This window comes from Chiloscyllium punctatum, chromosome 37 (assembly GCF_047496795.1).
Source record: "Chiloscyllium punctatum isolate Juve2018m chromosome 37, sChiPun1.3, whole genome shotgun sequence".
NCBI lineage: Eukaryota > Metazoa > Chordata > Chondrichthyes > Orectolobiformes > Hemiscylliidae > Chiloscyllium > Chiloscyllium punctatum.
This window is the reverse complement of record NC_092775.1, coordinates 45,607,140-45,626,765: the sequence shown is the minus strand read 5'-3', so window position 1 is coordinate 45,626,765 and position 19,626 is coordinate 45,607,140. Positions and strand designations below refer to the sequence as shown.

Here is a 19,626-nt window from a genome sequence, read left to right as displayed (position 1 = left end):
AACAACAGTTTCTCATGTTACGCTGAATATTTGCTGGAGCCTTCTTTGGACGAAAGATGCTAACATTTATTGCAAATTACATCTGAAAAGTATAGCACAGAATATGTAATGCCATAAATGTGTTCACTTCAAAACTTCTGTGTCTTAGAATCTGAAAGGGATGTGATGTATCAAAATTTGAAGCCATATTTTCATTTGTGTTTTATGAAATAATACCACAAAAACGACTGAATTTGTGCAATGTCAGGTGTTATCAGGTAATTTTAATAATGCTGTGGGTTCAGAAATACTTTATTCATTGGATACAAGAGGAACAAGTCCTGTTTAGTTAAACTTAGCAATATAGACTTCATGACCATTGTATATGCATTGCAAAACTCATCAGGAAGAATACTTGGGCAATGAATGCATTATGCATTAAAACATAAAAGTTGCACATTTTTAGAAGATTTGTAGCTCAGGTTGAGGTTCTGGATTAGGTTTGCTTACTGAGGAAATGACATCACCAACCCAAGGAACCTAATTACATAAATAAAAAGTGGACCATACCACCAGTGCTTCATCTTGAGGCTCATTGATGATGTTACCGAGTATGGTGATGAAAAAAATCTGAAACTGAACCTTCCAGCTCAGTGAACAATCCTACATCCATAAAATTAGCACATTCAATAAACTATAGAAATGATTTATCATAGATAATAACATTATTCACATGCAATTTTCCCATGATACAAATATGTGAAGCATAAATCTGGATTCTGTTCTCCACTTTAAATGGTTCAACTTAAGCTTGTGTAAAGTATCACTATGGGCAATTTTGTATACAAATAAGAAGTAATGTATTTTGCTAAAGTAGTGATTATGTTTGTGGTTTTTGAAGTTTATCAGATTTACAAAACATTGCTTAAAATTGGTTTATGGATGTTAATAAAAAGTATAATTTGCAACTGGCGGAAATCCAAAGCAAGAAAGTGCTGGCAGCATTTAACAAGTCAGAGAACACCTCAGATTTGAAGGAAATTAATTGGTCTTGTACTTCTGTAGATGACTCCTTTTTTTTTCCTAGAATGGTTATTAATTTTAAAGAGTAATTCTTGGATTTTTACAGTCATTTTTGATTCAATACACTTTACTGAAGCTACTGGCTCAAATGAGTTTCAGAGCCCAAATATATCTACTATAAGTAGACTTAGTCAATAATTCAAGACACTACATTGATGAAATCCTTTCAACTTCCTATCTTAATTCAGTTCTCTTCAGGTTTCTAACTTGGTAATTCTTTCATGACTGTTTGCTAAATGTTTAATCTTAAATGCCTTTTAATACGTATTAAACAAAAAGTAAAAGGACAGAAGTACGAAGAAGAAAAACCTTCTTAAACATTCAAGTTTATGTTCAATTCAGAAAACTATTATTACAAGTGCAATGGGAAAGAGATTTTTCATTTTCTTTCATCATCATGATGTTCCACCCCAAGCTGCAAAATCGTTTTTGAGAGTTGACCAATCTAATCATGTGATGTTGGTTCCCCATCAGCTTTGTTGATATGTGTCTTTAGATGCATGTGACAGACACTTTAGAGAGAATGTTTTGTATCTTTAACGTATTGCAGACTCAATCTTTCCACAGTAAACAAGTTTAAAGCATTCAATAGCACTCTTAATTACCCACCCTTGACTGTACTCATGCTCATAGGACTTTAGCTGATCTGGGATAAGGGTAAATAATGTACCTGTGTTCTGGCTATCACTTCTCCACACCCATCACATCCTAAGGAGGGGAAGTGTTGCCTACAGTTTCATCCCTCTGCGCACGTGTACTGACTATTATATGGTTTCTGTTCATTTAAGAAGTGACTCGAGCTATCTTAATCCCTAATATTGGCACAACACACAGGACAAAACAGTGACAAAGCCCTTTTAAAAATATATTGTTCCTAGATCGAGCACAATTGCACAAATAAATCAGGTCTCCTGTTCACCAGCAAAATTGAATATAGTAGATTTTCAAGCTCCATTTATTTCCGTATTCTTAGCTGAACGGTTAACAGAATTATGTATCAAGAAACAACTGACTTTACATCTATAGCGACAACAGTCTGTAGGATGGTGAAAGTGTCTGGCACTTTACAAAATCTGAATGGAGACCCGCAATATTCCCTCCCTCTTGTCTCGATGTAACTGCTTGGATCTCTGCACCTGCCCAGCACCATCATTTTGATCGTGTTCCCACTCTTTGCTCAAAGAAAATCACCCAAATCTATCGTCCCCTCCCCCTTAATCTCCTCAACCGCACCCCACTCCCCCACACCTTTTTTTAAACGTATATGTACGAACATCATTAGTTGAATTACTGGTATATAGTGTATCAGAGAGGCGATACGCTGAAGAAACGGTCTGGGAGGTAAAATCAGAACATTAAAGCAACAAGCAATTTTGAGGGCGAGGAGGATGCATCTGACTTGAGATTTTGAGTAAGATGTTGGGTAGCCCGGCGAAGACGGGGACGCTGAAGCTGCTAAGGCAATGCAAAGCAACGCCGGAGCGTGGCGCCGGTTGAGCCCGGAATCCTGCAGCAGCTACAGGTGGCAGGAGGCAGCAGCCAACTGGGGAAAGGTCGACACATCAGAAGTGCCGCAACTTCTTCCAACCCTGCGCGCCCCCCTCTCTCCCTCACCCTGTCCAGACATACACGCTGGCAGAGCACGGAGTCGATCCGAGTTGCCAATTCAGCAACATTTCCACCCCCCCCCCCCCACCACCCCCTCCTCCGGTGTGTGATAAAAAAGATTGGCGAACGGGTCACGACTTTAAAGCCACTGCTAGCGGGAATGCAGCAACGACGGGAAGAGATCATTCTGCATTTCACAGTGCACAAGAAATCTTCACTGACAGCTAAAATCATCAACAAAGCAGTAGTGGGTAATAAATGCAGCAGTCCCCTCGTGTTTCCATGGGGATATTCTGATTTCTCTCTCCTTTTTTTAATAAAACCGCCATACAGACAGGCAGACAGACACCTCTGATTTAGGATTTGCCCGAAACGCTGTGGATAAAGAGCTGCACGACACAAAAGGAAGACTTGTCAGATTGTAGGGTATGGGTTGGATACATTTCACAGGTTAAAGCCTTCAAATTGACAGCCCCACTCGCTGGGTGCAGATTGCAACGTATTATTTTTAAAAAGAAGAGGACAAAAGTCAGCGATCAAACAATGAGGGTATTACTTACAGTTTTTCATTAAAATTCGGCGTGTTACTGTATCGTTTTCTCAAGCACATCCGTTTTTTTTTATAAAGTCAGATCGACACCCAGGGCGGCTGGCGGAGATGGGCTGCGCATGCGTGTCCCAGCCGGCTGCCTTCCTCGCAGTTTCACTGCTACGTCAAGGAGCCTCAGTCGAGAAGCAGATGCTCAAACAAGCTTTCCCCAGGTCTCCCTCCTTCAGCTGCTTGTCTCACGCCTCCTGTCAACCGCATGCAGCAAACTGGCGTTCCACACTCAGTGCTGGGTGCATTAGAACACAGTCCCCAAACAGGACCAGGCATGCCCAGTGCTCCGTTCCAGTGTTTTCAGAGATTTAAGGAAAGGAGATAACAGGATCTTGTGTGGAGCTCCACATTTCAGACAAGGGGAGCATTCTGGCCCTTGGTGGACGATGCGTTATCTCGAAACCGATTGGAGGCAAAATATGTTCGATTTTGTAAATGATGTTGACCAATGAAGTCCAGAGAAGGGCTTCATCCGGATTCTTTGCTATGGGAATCCAGAGATACACCGGAAGAAACATAAAAACTAGGAGCAGGCTATTCGGCCTATTTAACCTGCTTTGTCATTCTATACGAATGTAGCTGATTCACTATCCCAACGCCAAATTTCCACTGTCTCCACTCCCCTCGATGCCTTCAGTATCTAAAAACTTTAGTATGTACGACTTAAAAGATCAAAAAGCTCATCAGAAGTAAAGCCGATGTTTTAAATACCATGTTGACATATTTGAAAATACACAAATCGACAAGTATAGATTGCCCTTCTCTGCGCCCCGGTATTTATTTACCTCAGGCGTCCCATTTCATTTGAACAGAAATATAAACAATTCTAAAAATGTCAGAGCTATTACAACTGGATCGATAAAGGACTAAACAGTCCATTCAACGATTTATAAACCTGTCAGCTAGCGATATAATTAACGATGCACTTACAGTCTGCAAGTTTATTGTAGAGGATTCCCAGCAAGTCAGAACGTGGTGTGTGAAGTGAATGTTAATATCCAGACAGGATGGATTGAATAGGAGAATTAAGACTTTCTCCAACTGAGAATGTCCTGCAGAGTCTAGACTTCAGACTGGAGTTACAATATGTTTACAGCGCCCTGCTGAGCTAATCCACCCAATCGTTACAGTATCAATATGTATGTGTGCTGACTGGAATAGATCCTTGCAGGGAAAACTCAACTATACCGCTGTAATATAATTTCAATATCGTTATCTTACGTATATGTGCCACACTTTCTCAACACTCAATTACAGTGTTTAATTTAAATAATAGTGGTGCTGATTTTATGTGAACGAATCGACAGGAGGACAGGACGATGTACTCTTGTTGTTCTGTGCGAAAACATGATTCCAAGACTAGGCGTTGTAAAACAGTCTGATATTATCACCAATTTAGCGCAGAGTGTCAGCGATATCCACGAATAATCGTCTTTCAAGTTTTTAAAAAAAGCTCAGCTTCTGTCAAAATACAATGAATTTTCGTGTGTTGCGAGAACAAACAAAGTGTAATCTCTGAATTAACTCTGCATGCTTCAACTATTCCAGAAAGATGACTCACTCCCATTTTACCTAGCGTTTATCTTCTTCAATCATGTATCTGACTTCTTCCAATCAGCTACTGTTGACAGCACCAGAAACCCGCTGGAGTTCAGACATAAAACATCACGCTAAATTTAAATGTTAATGAATTGGTGTTTCGATCGACAAGAGCTTTAGATTTTAATTTGTATTATCTTCGGAACGTTAAGGTGTAAAATCGCATAGTAATTGGATCCCTCATGAAAGATTGCACACTATTTATACGTGTGTGTATTGTTCGTACATTTCAGGAAAGCATTCTTATTTATTGCTGTCCGTGTTCGCAAATAACGTTTAATATGTTTCAATTCATCGGAGTCGTTCCTACATCTTACCATTGGACACTAAATATCTGAAATAAATTCCAAATTCACTTAACAAATGTGCAAATTGTCATGACCGCACGGTCTGAAATCGCTTTTCTACTTTTAGACTCGCCGCTTTTTTTTGGTCTCAAAAGGTGGCGCCAGACACCGCTAGTAAATTCAGCGGGAATTAACCAGTTGAGTGTGTGTGTGTGTGTGTATGCAAGGGGTGGGTCGGGGCATATGTCTCTGTGTGTGTGGTACGTATTTGGGAGTGTGAGGGTGTGTGTTGCTAGGGGAGGTGACATGGTGCGGGTGGGTCCTGAGGGAGTGTATGCGGCTTGGGGTGGGGAATGTATATATGAGTGGGGAGAAATTGGTGTACAGAGTGATAGAGTGTTTGGAGGAGAGGGAGTAATGCTAGCACGGATAGTAGCTTTCTCTTTCTGCGTGGGGAAGATATTAGAACATAAAAACAAGATTAGCCCCTATGCCAGTTCTGTCATTCACTGAGATCAAAGCTGATCTGTGACCTAACTCTCTGATCCATATCCATGTTATTATATTCTGTCATATCTTTGGATAAAAGAAAATATCAACATCAGATTAAAGTTAAAAACTGATATAGAATTAATTACAGTTAATGGAAGAATATTTCCATAAACGTCCACCATTTGTATAGAAGTATTTCCTACTTTTATTCCTGAATACACTAATTCAAATCTTTACACCACACTCAAGCCCTGGACTGCCCACGCTGCACAGATAGATTTTCTGTGCCTAACTCATTGTTCTCTTAATATTGTGACAGCTTTGATCTAATCACCTTAGAGCTTAATCTTCTAAATTCTCAAATTTGCAACCTGGTTTGTGTAATCTCTTCCCATAATTCTTGGAGGCCAGTCACCATTCCGGTAAACATATACTGCACTCCCACCATGGTCAATATATCCTTCTTAGGGAATGTATTATCTGAAACTTCTTACAGTACTCCAGACGATTCTACCTCACGTGTTTGTAGTCTTCTCAATATAAAGACTATCATTTTGTTAACTAAAACTGATCATTTCTGTAGCTTTTTCTAATGTTTCAGTGATCTATGTACCTGGACACCCAAGTGTCTTTGAACTCCACAGTTTTAGTTTTTCCCTATTTAGAAAATATCCTATTCTCATTCAGTGCAAAGTAGATGACAACATGTTTGTTTATATTGAAATTCATTTGCCACAGATTTTTCCATTCCCTTAATCTATCAACATGTTTATAATTAAACAAAAAAGTTCTATAATTATATTCTGCCTAACTGCCTATCATTTTGTCATTGTTAAACTTGATTATGTGACATTCTATCCCCTCATCTAAACTGTTAATAAATAGTGAGTAGTCAAGAGAACAATATGGATCCTTGTAGGACATGACTAGTTTGCATCCTGTTAATTAGGTTAGTTGTTCAATTATCCCTACTCTCTGTCTCCTGCCAAGCAGTCAATTTCCTAAACAAGTCAATAATCTTGCCTTCAGTTCCTGGGCTTCAACTTCAGCTAAGCCTTCTGAAAATCCATGAAACAGTTGACGTGCACAATGTTTCCTACATTAGAACAGTGACTCCATTTCAGAAGCACTTCATTGGTTGTAAATCAACTTGAGACATACAGTCATAGAGTCATACAAGATGGATATAGACACTTTGGTCCAATTTATCTGCACCAAACAGGCATCCCAATCTGACCTAGTCCTATTTGCCAGCATTTGGCCCGTGTTTCTCTAAACACTTCCTATTCTTCTACCCATCCAGGTACCTTTTAAATATTGTAATTATACCTGCCTTCACCAATTCTTCTGGCAACTCGTTTCATACATGCATCACCATCTGCATGAAAAAATTACCCCTCAAATCCCTTTTAAATCTTTCCCCTCTCATCTTATACCTATGTCCTCTAGTTTTGGGCTCCCTGCCCAAGGAAAAGAAGCCCTGGCTATTCACCCTATCTTTGCCCCTCATGATTTATAAACCTCTATAAGATCACAACTCAGTTTCCAACACTCCAGGGAAAAAATCCCCAGCCTATTCAGCCTCTCCCCATAACTCAACCCTCCAGACCTAGCGACACCCTTGAAAATCTTTTCTGTACCCACTCAAGTTTAACAACATTCTTCCTATTGAAGGACAACCAAAATTGTACGTAATGTTCCAAAAGTAGCCTCACCAATGTTCTGTACAGGCATAATATAACATCCCAACTCCTGTTCTCAATGTAATGACCAATGAAGGCAAGCGTGCCAAATGCCTTCTTCACCACCCTGTTGATCTGTGACCCAACTTTCAAGGAACTATGAATCTCCACCCCTAGGTTTCTTTGTTTGCCAACACTCCCCAGGGTCCATAAGTGTAAAAGTCCTGCTCTGTTTTGCCTTACCAAAATGCAACACCTCATATTTCTCTAAATTAAACTCCATCTCTCATTCCTCGTCATATTAGCCCATCCGATCAAGGTCCCATTGTACTCTTTACTGTCCAATACACCTATTTTGGTGTAATCTGTTAACTTAGAACATAGAACATAGAACATAGAACAATACAGCACAGAACAGGCCCTTCGGCCCACGATGTTGTGCCGAACTTCTATCCTAGATTAAGCACCCATCCATGTACCTATCCAAATGCCACTTAAAGGTCGCCAATGAATCTGACTCTACCACTCCCTCGGGCAGCGCATTCCATGCCCCCACCACTCTCTGGGTAAAGAACCCACCCCTGACATCTCCCCTATACCTTCCACCCTTCACCTTAAATTTATGTCCCCTTGTAACACTCTGTTGTACCCGGGGAAAAAGTTTCTGACTGTCTACTCTATCTATTCCTCTGATCATCTTATAAACCTCTATCAAGTCACCCCTCATCCTTCGCCGTTCCAACGAGAAAAGGCCTAGCACTCTCAACCTATCCTCGTACGACCTACTCTCCATTCCAGGCAACATCCTGGTAAATCTTCTCTGCACCCTCTCCAAAGCTTCCACATCTTTCCTAAAGTGAGGCGACCAGAACTGCACACAGTACTCCAAATGTGGCCTAACCAAAGTCCTGTACAGCTGCAACATCACCTCACGACTCTTGAATTCAATCCCTCTGCTAATGAACGATAATACTCCATAGGCCTTCTTACAAACTCTATCCACCTGAGTGGCAACCTTCAAAGATCTATGTACATAGACCCCAAGATCCCTCTGTTCCTCCACCTGACCAAGAACCCTACCATTAACCCTGTATTCTGCATTCTTATTTGTTCTTCCAAAATGGACAACCTCACATTTGGCAGGGTTGAACTCCATCTGCCACTCCTCAGCCCAGCTCTGCATCATATCTAAGTCCCTCTGCAGCCGACAACAGCCCTCCTCACTGTCCACAACTCCACCTATCTTTGTATCATCTGCAAATTTACTGACCCACCCTTCGACTCCCTCCTCTAAGTCATTAATAAAAATTACAAACTTATTAACCATACTTCCCAAATTCACATCTAAATCATTTATATAAATAATGAAAAGCAGTGGATCCAGCACCGATTCTTGTGACACACCACCGGTTACAGCCTCCTAGACCGAAAAAGAACCCTCCACCTTCTGTCTCCTACCTTCAAGCCAACTTTGTATCCAATTGGCTAGCTCCCCCGGATCCAATGTGATCTAACCTTACTAACCAGTCCACCATACAGAATCTTGTCATGTGCTTTGGTGAAGTCCATATATACATTTACCACTCTGCCTTTATCAATCTTCTTTGTCACCTGTTCAAAACACTCAATCAAGTTGAATGAGACATGATTTCCCACACACAAAGCCATGCTGACTATCCCTAATCAGTCCTTGCCTTTCCAAATGCAGGTAAATCTGATGCCTCAGAATCTGCTTCAACAACTTACCCAACATTGACGTAAGGTTCATCAGTCTATAGTTCCCTGAGAGGGCTAGAGGATAAGATGCATGTTTGGTAGGATATGTATTGTGTGTATATTGTGTGCACATGTGTATTGTGTAGATGTATTGTGTGGTTGTGAAGACAAGCACATTAACCCTAGCATCTTGGAGGAGGCCAACATAGACAGCATCACTATCACCATAATTAAACAGCAACTCCAAGGGACCAACCATGTCATCTGAATGCCCAACTCCCACCTCCCAAAACAGGTACTTCCAGCTGAATGAAGGTCAGTGTGGCCCGGGTGGCTGAAAGAAACATTTCAAAGTAACATTTAGACCAACCTCAAGAAATTCTACATCAACATCAACCACTAGGAAGACATGGCAACAAACTATAATCACTGGAGAAACGTCATCCAGCAGAGAACTATATGCTGCAAAAATGATCTCTGTTGTGCTCCTTGGCTCCTGAGCAAGGAGAGACAGAACACCAGGAAGGCCCACCCACCACCACCTCAACCACTATTACCACCCACCAATGCCCAGAGTGCAATAGAATCTGTGGATCCAGGATTGGCCTCTTCAGCCATCTGAAGACCCACAAATAGATGCCCTTATGGAGGACAATCATACTCGACCCGAGTGATCACCCATATAAGTTGTGCACATACGCATACTTTGCATATTGTGTGCACATGTGTATGTATATTGTGTGTGTTTATGTGTATGTGCTGCATAATTTGTGTGTGGGATGGGTACTGTGTTGCTGTGTGGGGTGGATATACAGTAGGTGTATCAGTAGAGAGTGTGTATTATGTCTGTCTTGCAGGTGGGTTTTTTTGTGTGTTTGCACGTGCCCATGGTTTTTTTATGATGGGTGCATGTCTGGATATGTGGTGAGCGTTATGCATGTGTTAGAGTATGGGGTGAGTGTTTTTTGTGAATGAGTATAGGATGGATATTGGTTATAATTAATGACTGTTTTTGTGAGGTTTGTGTGTTTGTTGGAAGGTATGAGTATCGTGTGTATGGAAAATGCCTTGTATGTCTGTGCAGGTTGGATATTGTCTCTATGTATGTGTCTGGATGGGGAGTAAATGGCTGCATGGAATTGTGTGAACAGAATAATGCATGTTAGTGTGTGATAAATGGGGAGCTTTTGAGTGTGTGGAAGAGTTTGGATAGTGGATATGGCAACAGACAAAACTGATAGTGACTACACAGAAGGAATGATTTTAAAAAGAAGACATAAACAAAAACAAGTCCTAAGTGATTGCAGAATAAACTGGTTGACTACAGTAAGCATTGAGGTAAAGATGCCTCCAATACCTACACTTACTGTAAAGATTTACAAAGGATGGGAGCTTTTGATCAGCAACTACAATTGAATGACCTCGTGAGCTTACTAAATGTTTCTGTGACATGGCTCATTTTACCATGAAAAATCAAAGTTAAAAATAAATGTTGGCCTCAGGCCTGATGAAAAAGCTTTTTGTGTAAGTTGAAAGGATATAGTCTCTAATACCTTGTAATGTTAGACTCATGACTGCCTTCATATTCCATTTTAATCTGCAGATTTGCTTGTGCTATTAATTTGACAGTGCAGGGGATCCACACAGCCAGTTTGGTCATGGCTGGCGGGGGACTCACATTGAGACGAGCCAGAGAGTGCAGCGTCTTTTATTTCCATGCACTTGGATAGCACCCGGATCCAGAGTAGGCCAAATCAAGTTCAGCCCGGCACAAAGCTGAGTGACTGAGGCCCTGAACAGTCTTCTCACTGATTCCACTACATATTGTAAATTAAGAACCATAAGCTAAACCTGAGTGCCAACGATCTAGTCTTGTTATTGGCAAAGACTCCTTCCTGTTCTTTCATTTCCCACTTCTCTTTGTGCTGTCAGAGAATGTCAAAAAACAAAGCTGAAAGTCTCCCAAGTGACAGCAGTGGAACCAGCCAGAATAACCATTCCAGCTCCTCCACTCTCAGGTCCCTTCTCTCCCACTCACATTGTCCCTCCCATCATATAATCTGTCGCTGCAAAGAGAAGTCAGAGGAGAAGCTTTCATTGCAAGAGCTGGAGCATTGAGCATGGGAGAGACAGAATATATGATTGGGGAAGCAGCTTGGAAGATCTGCTATGTCTATGCTGTGTCAGCTGCTCCTCTAATCACAATTCTGTCATTACTTCCCTTTGAGAAGCTTTGTGGTTTTTCCTTTTATTCATTCCAAATATGTTGGCATCACTGGCCTTTCTATGGGCATTTGAGAGGGTGGCAGTGAGCTGCCTTCTTGGACATTGCAGTCCATGTGCTATAGGTAGAACCCCAATGCCTTTAAGGAGGGAAATTAGCTGACTTACAAGAATCAGTTGCCAGCTTCACTGACAGTTTGTAATTGCTGCTTCTGACATAAAATTTATGGTACGCTTTCAGTTCCGAGTTTTTATTAAAAGTCAGCAATTTTTGCTACCCTCAACCTTGATTGCTCCAAGGTGACAGGCTAGGTCATTTCTAGATTCTACAAATGCTGGAAGTGTCAGCCGAACAACACAATACTTCAGTAAAGGATGTCTAGGGCCTACATGGACAAGATGGAGGAACTATATATCCTTACCCTATCAAAATGAGAAATTATTAATGAGCAATCTAGAAACAAAACCAGGAAGTACAAATTAAAGTTGGAACTTAACATCAAATTAGCTGCAGAAAGCAAAATAAGGAAGAGAGAAAGTTGAACTGGAGAGTGATAAAAGAGGCAAGAGAAAGTAAGTCTACTAGCTTCATTTAGAATCCCTACAGTGTGGAAACAGCCCATCTAGCCCACACTGACCTTTCATACAGCACCCCAGCCAGACCCATTCCCCATAACCTTTTCCTGTAACCCTACATTTCCCATGGCTAATCTACCTGGACACTATGGGCAATTCAGCATAGCCAATTCACCTAACCTGCACACCTTTGGACTGCGGGAAGAAATTGGAGCACCTAGAGGGAACCCAAGCAGATGTGTGGAGAACGTGCAAATTCTACACAGACAGTCACCTGAAGCTGGAATCTAACCTAGGTCCCTGGTGCTGTGGGGCAGCAGTGCTAACCAATAAGCCACTGTACCACTTCCAATTTAAAAAAAACTTCAATAACAATTAATAGCTTAAAAATGAAATGTCACACTGGCAAATTTAACCTTCAGTGTCAGAGAGGATATTGCAGTAATTAAGGCTTACTGCACTGTTAAAAGAGTACTTTCAAGCCTCACTTTATCTGGTGAGTTTGGTCGATATCTACAAAGTCAGTTGGGAACAATATAGTTGAATGGGGAGCAAGACAATAAATTTTACACAATTTTGATTCAGTTTGCTCAGGGATATTGGCTATCTGAGAGCAATTTCCAGACTTTCATATTTAATTGTGCGGTCTCTATGCATTGTTTTCATGTTTGTGCATAAATAATTGTGCGTGCTGTTGGCTCATCATTAATTTTACAGCAAAATCTGGCCTATTGTGTTTCACTAATTGTAACTCTGCATTATGTTGGTTAAATTAAAGGAAACCAAGGTTATTTGTTCTGCTTACTGTGTTAGCAACCTTGGAAGCAAAGTGTGAAGATTTTCTTTGGTAGCTATGTTTAAGGCTGCCATAAATCAATAAATAAAATTTTCAAAAAAGCTAATTTGAAAATATCCCCTGTATGTGAAATCATTACCATGAATCAATTATTTATGCAGCAGTGAATTGGTATCATGACTTAGAATGTATGGTCACTAAAAATGCTGAAGATATCAAGATTGCTAAGAAAATAAGTAGCCAAGATGAGGCAGCGATTATAGATAGGTTAAATGAATGGGCCAAAAATTGGCAGATGGAGTATAACGTAGCAGATAGAATAGAAAAGCAGCATGCTATTTAAATTGAGAGAGATTGCAGAGCTCGAAGGTGTAGAAGGAGTAGGGGGTCCTGCTACATTTATCACAAAAATTTAGGATGCGGGTGCTGCAAGTGATGAGAAAGGCAAATAGAATAGTGCTATTCATTGCAAAGGAATAAGGAGTAGGGAAATTTTACTGCAGTTCTAAAAGGCTTTGGTGAGGCCGTATCTAGAGTAATGTGCACATGTTAGGTCTCCTTACTTTAAGAAAACATATAAATATATTGGAAACAGTTCAAAAAAGGATCACAACTCATATGGAGATTGTTGGAAAAGCTCAGCAGATCTGGTAGCATCTGTGGAGAGAAATCAGAGTTAATATTTCAGGTTGAGCGACTCTTCCTCAGAACAGGTTTGGGGAAGGGTCACTGAACCTGAAACATTACCTCTGATTTCTCTCCACAGATGCTCCCAGACCTGCTGAGTTTTTCCAGCAATCTCTGTTTTTGTTTCTGATTTACAGCATCCACAGTTCTTTCAGTTTTTATCACTATATTCATTCCTAGAATGCAGGACTAATTTTACATTGAAAGGTTGAACAGGTTGGGCCTTTAGCCATTGAGGTCTAAGCATATAAGATCTGAGGGAAACTAACAAGGTCAATTATAAGAAGACACTTCTCCTTGTAGGAGGGACTAGAGCTAGGTGTTACTCTTAAGATGGACAATGAGGAGAATTTATTTCCAGCCAAGATTTGTTAACCTGTGGAATTCTCTTTCCCGAAAAACACAGGATGTTGGAATCTTTTCAAGGCTGAGCTAGATAGATTTTTTTGTAGACAAGGGAGTCAGGAGTTTGGGGGACAGACAGCAAAGTAGAGATCAGACTTCAACAAGATCAACCAAATCATATTGAACAGTAGAGCAGGTCTCAAGTACCAAATTATTTACTTCTACCCCAAAATTGTTTCTATATACCTATGCTCTTCTAAGATGAGAATATACTATACATATAATGTTTCTAGCATTAGCACAGGACCTTGGTTATTTGGAAAATTGAATATATGTGATGAATACTGGTACCATATAACTCCTTTCACCTTAGTTAATATCCATTTTGGAAACTGGCTGTAAAGTGGTGAAATAAACCACAGCTTACAAGCAGTGTTCCCTCAAATTTTCTTATCAACTGTGTGGCCTCCAATATCTGTACATGGCAGTAACTTCCAGAATTGAAAGTCAATGCTGCAACTGGAGTGCCAATGCTGATCATTGTGTGCAGAACATCGAAACCATGCAGCTTAGAGGAAATTTTGCTGACAAGAAAAGAGTTAAAGCTATTATAAGAGCATAAGAAACAACTAAGATATATACCAGTGAGAAAGAAGGATCCTAAGCAGAAGATAAATCAACTATTGTTAACAAAAGAAGATAAATATAGCATCAATTTGAAAAATAAAACACATAATGTGGCAAAGAACAGTAGTAAACCAGACGACTTGGCAAATCAGCAAAAGGTGACACAAAAAAGGAAATAAATAAATTTTAAGGCAAAAGTAACAAGTAATATAAAAATGGGGAGTAGGAGTTTCTTTAAATGTATAAAAAAGAAGACAGAGGCCAGAGTGAACATGATAGAATTAGATTGGAGAAATAACAATGGAGCACCAGGAAATAGAAACAGAACAGGAGTTGAATGGATATTTTGCATTAGTCTTCACAGTAAATGTTATGAGTAGCATGCCAAATATACTAAATAATCAAGGGGCAAATGGGGGAGAGGAAATAAATGCGATAATTATCCCTAGAGAAGAATCATTAGAGAAATGAAGAGGAGCTTAAATCCAATTTGTTCTCTGGGCCTTGCATCTGAGGATACTAAAGAAAGAAAGACAGAGATAGAGGATATATTTGATAAAAATCTGCCAAGAAACTTTAGATTCTGGAATAGTCATTGAAAATTGGAAAACTTCCAATATTATACTTATAGATAGTTACATATGGAGGACATTCAGACTATGTCTACAATGATCAACAAAGATCTACACAAATCCCATTTTCCAGGTCTTGGTTCCTAGCCCTGGAGGCTATGGCAACACAAGTGAATGTCCAAATGCTGTTTATATGTTATGAGAGTTTCTGACTCAGTCATCCTTTCACAGAATCCTATAAACTCCAAGTGAAAAAAGAAGTTCCCCACCTTTCCCCTTAGCTTTCTATCTCATAGTTTAGATCTACCAATCTCTTACCTTAAATCTATGTCCCCTGGTTATTGACCCTTCTACTAGCAGGAAATTACTGTACTGGTAAGAGTGATCACAGTCCTTGTGGACATAAAGTCCTGCCTTCACATTGAGAATAACCTCCATCATTTTACGTGGCATTATCACTTTGTTAAATGGAACTTCAAACAGACCCAACATCCATGACTGAGCATCCATGAGGTGCTGTGGGCCATCAATAACAGCAGAATTGTATTCCAGCATATCCCTCCCATTTAACCATTGCCATCAAGCCAGGGGATCCACCTAGGTTCAGTGCAGGAGGGCATGCCAGGAGCAGCATCAGGCATCTGAAAATGAGGTGTCAACCTGGTGAAGCTACCAAACAGGACTACTATGCTAAACAGCATAAGCAGCAAGCAATAGACCGCTAGATAGATCCCATAAATAATTGATCAGATCTAAGTTCTGCTCTCCTGCCACATCCAGTCATGAATTGTGATGAAAAATTAAACAACTCACTAGAGGAGGAGGCTCCACAAATATCCCTATCTTCAAGCCCAGCACATCAGTGCAAAAGATAAGCCTAAAGCATCTTCAAAAATGGTGATGTGGTGGTTCAGTGGTTAGCACTGCTGTCTCACAGCGCCAGGGACCTGGGTTCGATTCCAGCCTCAATCAACTGTCTGTGTGGAGTTTGCATATTCTTCCCCTACGTCTGCATGGGTTTTCTCTGGGTGCTCCGATTTCTTCCCACAGTCCAAAGATGTGCAGGTTAGGTGAATTGGCCATGCTAAATTGCCCTTAGTGTCCAGGGATTTGTACGTTAGATGCATTAATCAGGGGTAAATGTCGAGTAATCTGGGCGGCATGGTGGCACAGTCGTTAGCACTGCTGCCTCACAGCGCTAGAGACCCGGGTTCAATTCCCGCCTCAGGCGACTGACTGTGTGGGGTTTGCACATTCTCCCCGTGTCTGTGTGGGTTTCCTCTGGGTGCTCCGGTTTCCTCCCACAGTCCAAAAAAAATGTGCAAGTTAGGTGAATTGGCCATGCTAAATTGCGCGTCGTGTTATGTGAAGGGGTAAATGTAGGGAAATGGGTCTGGGTGGGTTGTGCTTTGGCGGGTTGGTGTGGACTTATTGGGCCAAAGGGTCTGTTTCCACACTGTAAGTAATCCAAAAAAAATCTTCAGCCAGAAGTATCGAGTGGATGATCCATCTCAGCCTCCTCCAGTGGTCCCCAGAATTATGGATACCAATCTTCAGCCAATTCTATCCGCTCCAGAAATGGTTGGAGACACTGGATATTGCAAAGGTTATGGGCCCTGACAACATTCCAGCAAAGTACTAAAAACTGGCGCTCCAGAAGTTGCTACTTCCCTAACCAAATTCTTCCAGTAGAGTTACAATATTGGTATCTACCCAGCCAATTGGAAAATTGCCCAGGAATGTCATATACACAAAAGAAAGGACAAATTCCACCCAGCCAATTACCACTGCATCAATCTACTCTCAATTATCAGTAAAGTGATATAAGGTGTGATTAATATTGGCATTAGACAGCGCCTGGTCAGCAATACCTTGCTCAGTGACACCCAGTTTGGGTTTGGGTATAAGTAAAGCTTGAGTAGGTTGTGTCTGTACTCATTGGAGTTTAGAAGAATGTGAGGTGACTTTATTGGAGCATATAAGATTCTTAGGAGTCTTGACAAAGTAGATGCTAAAGGGTTGTTTCCCCTTGTGGAGGAGTCCAGATCCAGACAACACAATCTCTGAGTCATATGTTTAAGACAAAGATGAGGAGAAATTGCCTTTTTCTGAGGGTAGTCAGTCTGTGGAATTCTTTACCAGAGGGCTGTCGAGGCTCAGACATTAAATATAATTCAAGGGCAAGATGGATTGATTTTTCATCTTAGAATTATAGAATCCCTACAGTGTAGAAGCAGGCTAATCAGCCCATCAAGTCCACACCGACCCTCCAAAGAGCATTCCTCCCTACTCTGTCCCTGTAGCTATGCATTTTCCATAGATAATCCAATTAGATTGCACAATCCTGGATATTATGGCCAATTTAGCATGGCCCATCCACCTAACCTGCATGGAAGTGGTGCTGAGGAAAATCAGATCAGCCACAATCACATTGATTGGTAGAGCAGGCTTGATGATATGACTGGCCTACTTCTGTTCCTGTTTCATATGGTTTTATGTACAGGATTGTAACATTGGCAAAAAGAGTAGTAATCCTGAGGATAGGGAGGAATTTAGAACTCACCAAAGGAAAACCAAAGAATTGAAAAGGAAAGAGAAAAGTGAAAAGGAGATTTAAAAAAAACAGAAAATGTTGGGAATACTCAGCAGGTAAGGAAGATTTGAGGAAAGATTATAGACTGGAAACGTTTACCTGTTTCTCTCTTCAGCAGGTCATATTGTACCCATAGAGAGAAATTCCAAGTTATTGCTTTTAGCCAGTGGATTTATCATCAGCACTGGCCTACAGCTAAGCATGTTCAATTTCAATTCTTATTTTGAATTTTCAACAACAGCAATATTTTACTTTTGTAATGATAACATGGGGGCTGCTGTACTGTTCTGCTTTGAATTTGTGTGGTTTTGTTTGAGCTGTAGATCGCGTCCCACCAACAGGAAATTCCTGAAATTTGATACAGGAATGTAAAATGGTGGGGGCATGGTACAATTGTGTAATTATTTCAAGCTGTCTAAAGCTTCAATAGGTAAAATAGCCCAGTAGTAGCCTCTTTAAAAAAGTGGAAACACCATGTGTACCCACTGTGGATATAATCTCCTCCATAGTACATCCTTCTCAGTCAGCTCCTCCAGTTCAGTTTTGCATTTTTGCTATTTGCTCCTATTTTTATTTTATTCTTTCATGAGATGTGGGCATCACTGGCAAGCTCAACATTTGTTGCCTCTCCCTAATGAACCTTGAACTGAGTAACTTGCTGGGCCATTTTAGAGGGCTGTTAAGAGTCAGCCACATTGCTCTGTGCCTGAAGTCATTTTTTTGGCCAGATGAGGATGATTGATTTCATTCATTAAAGGCAATTAGTGAACCAGATGGGTCCTTATCACAATTGATGATAGTTGTCATTTTAATCCCAGATTCTTTGGTTGCAGCTAAGTTTCACCAACTGCTATTGTGAGGTTTGAAACCATATCTCCAAAGCTTTAGCAAGCGCCTCTGCATTACTAATCAAGTGACATTACCACTACACCATCATTTCCCCTTAAGCCACGAAGGCAGCACAAGATGGAATGATTTTTCATCTTAGAATCATAGAATCCCTACAGTGTGGAGGCAGGCTACAATTATTTCTGTGGTAGTTGATAGTGTTATATCTAGTAGTAGTTCTGGAGGGACATGGAGTCATAGAATCATACAGTACGGAAACAGACCTCTCGACCCAACCAGTCCATGCTGACCGTAATCCCAAACGAAACCATTTTCACCTGCCTGTGCTGGGCCCATGTCCCGCCAAATATTTCCCAATCATGTACTTATCCAAATGTCTTTTAACTGCTGTAACTGTATCTGCATCCATTACTTCCTATGGAAGCTCATTCCACAGACGAACCACTCTCTATATTAAATATTGTCCCCTTGTTCTTTCTCATCTCACCTTAAAAATAAGGCTCCGGCTTTGAAAGTCCCTCCTTTAGAGTAAATCAACCTATCATTCACCTTATCTATACCCATTACGATTTTATAAATGTCTATAAGGTCACCTCTCAACCTCCTATGCGCCAGAGGAAAAAGATCCCAGCTGCTTCAGAGACAAAAATAGAAAATGCTGGAAAAACTTAGCAGATCTGGCAGCATCTGTGGAGGTGTATCTTGCAAACAGTGTAGAACTAAATGAATGATATTCTGTGGTTTGCATAATTTGGATGGGCATTGCTGATGCTAACTTGTCTACCTGCACCAAAAACGTGGTACAGTTGCTGCTTATAATATATGTCCTATTCCTGTTCACTATACTATAAGATGAAGAGGCCACAAAGCATTCAAAAAATCGACAGTGTATGGTCAAATTTCTAAGCCATACTCAATTCAGTTCAAATACATTCTTGATTATGAAAAAAAAACCCAGTACAAATGTGCAAAATACTGAATTATTAAATTGCTGAGAATTTGCTGTGAGTGATATCTGGAGTAGTGGGAGTAGGAGTGAAGCAGAAAATGCGACTGCACTGAGACAAGATAATTTGACAATGAATCAGGCTGTAAAATGGATGACATTTTAAATTTTATAATTTATATATATTGGCTTACATCCCCAGCATAAAGCCTTGTTACAGGCAAAGAGATTGAGCTATAACATCATAAGATCCATAAAATATTTAGATCAAATAGATGGATCAGCAATCAGATTAAATTTAAGATGCTAAAAGATGCATGATTCTCCCAGTTGTAACAAATCTTAATCACAGTATTGAATATTTG

At 40.4% G+C, this 19,626-nt stretch overlaps 1 protein-coding gene across 4 annotated transcripts in view; it reads right to left on the bottom strand.

Moving 5' to 3' along the window:
* rgs19 (regulator of G protein signaling 19) overlaps positions 1–3,377 on the bottom strand; it is a 101,926-nt gene extending 98,549 nt beyond the window's left edge. For all 4 annotated transcript variants that reach the window (XM_072556749.1, XM_072556752.1, XM_072556746.1 and 1 more), the window contains exon 1: positions 3,231–3,377. Coding sequence is in view for 2 of the 4 variants with exons in the window: in XM_072556746.1 (XP_072412847.1) it covers positions 3,231–3,280 (50 nt within the window). In the remaining 2 variants the exon portion in view is untranslated. The remainder of the gene's footprint in view (positions 1–3,230) is intronic.
* Positions 3,378–19,626: the final 16,249 nt, after the last annotated feature.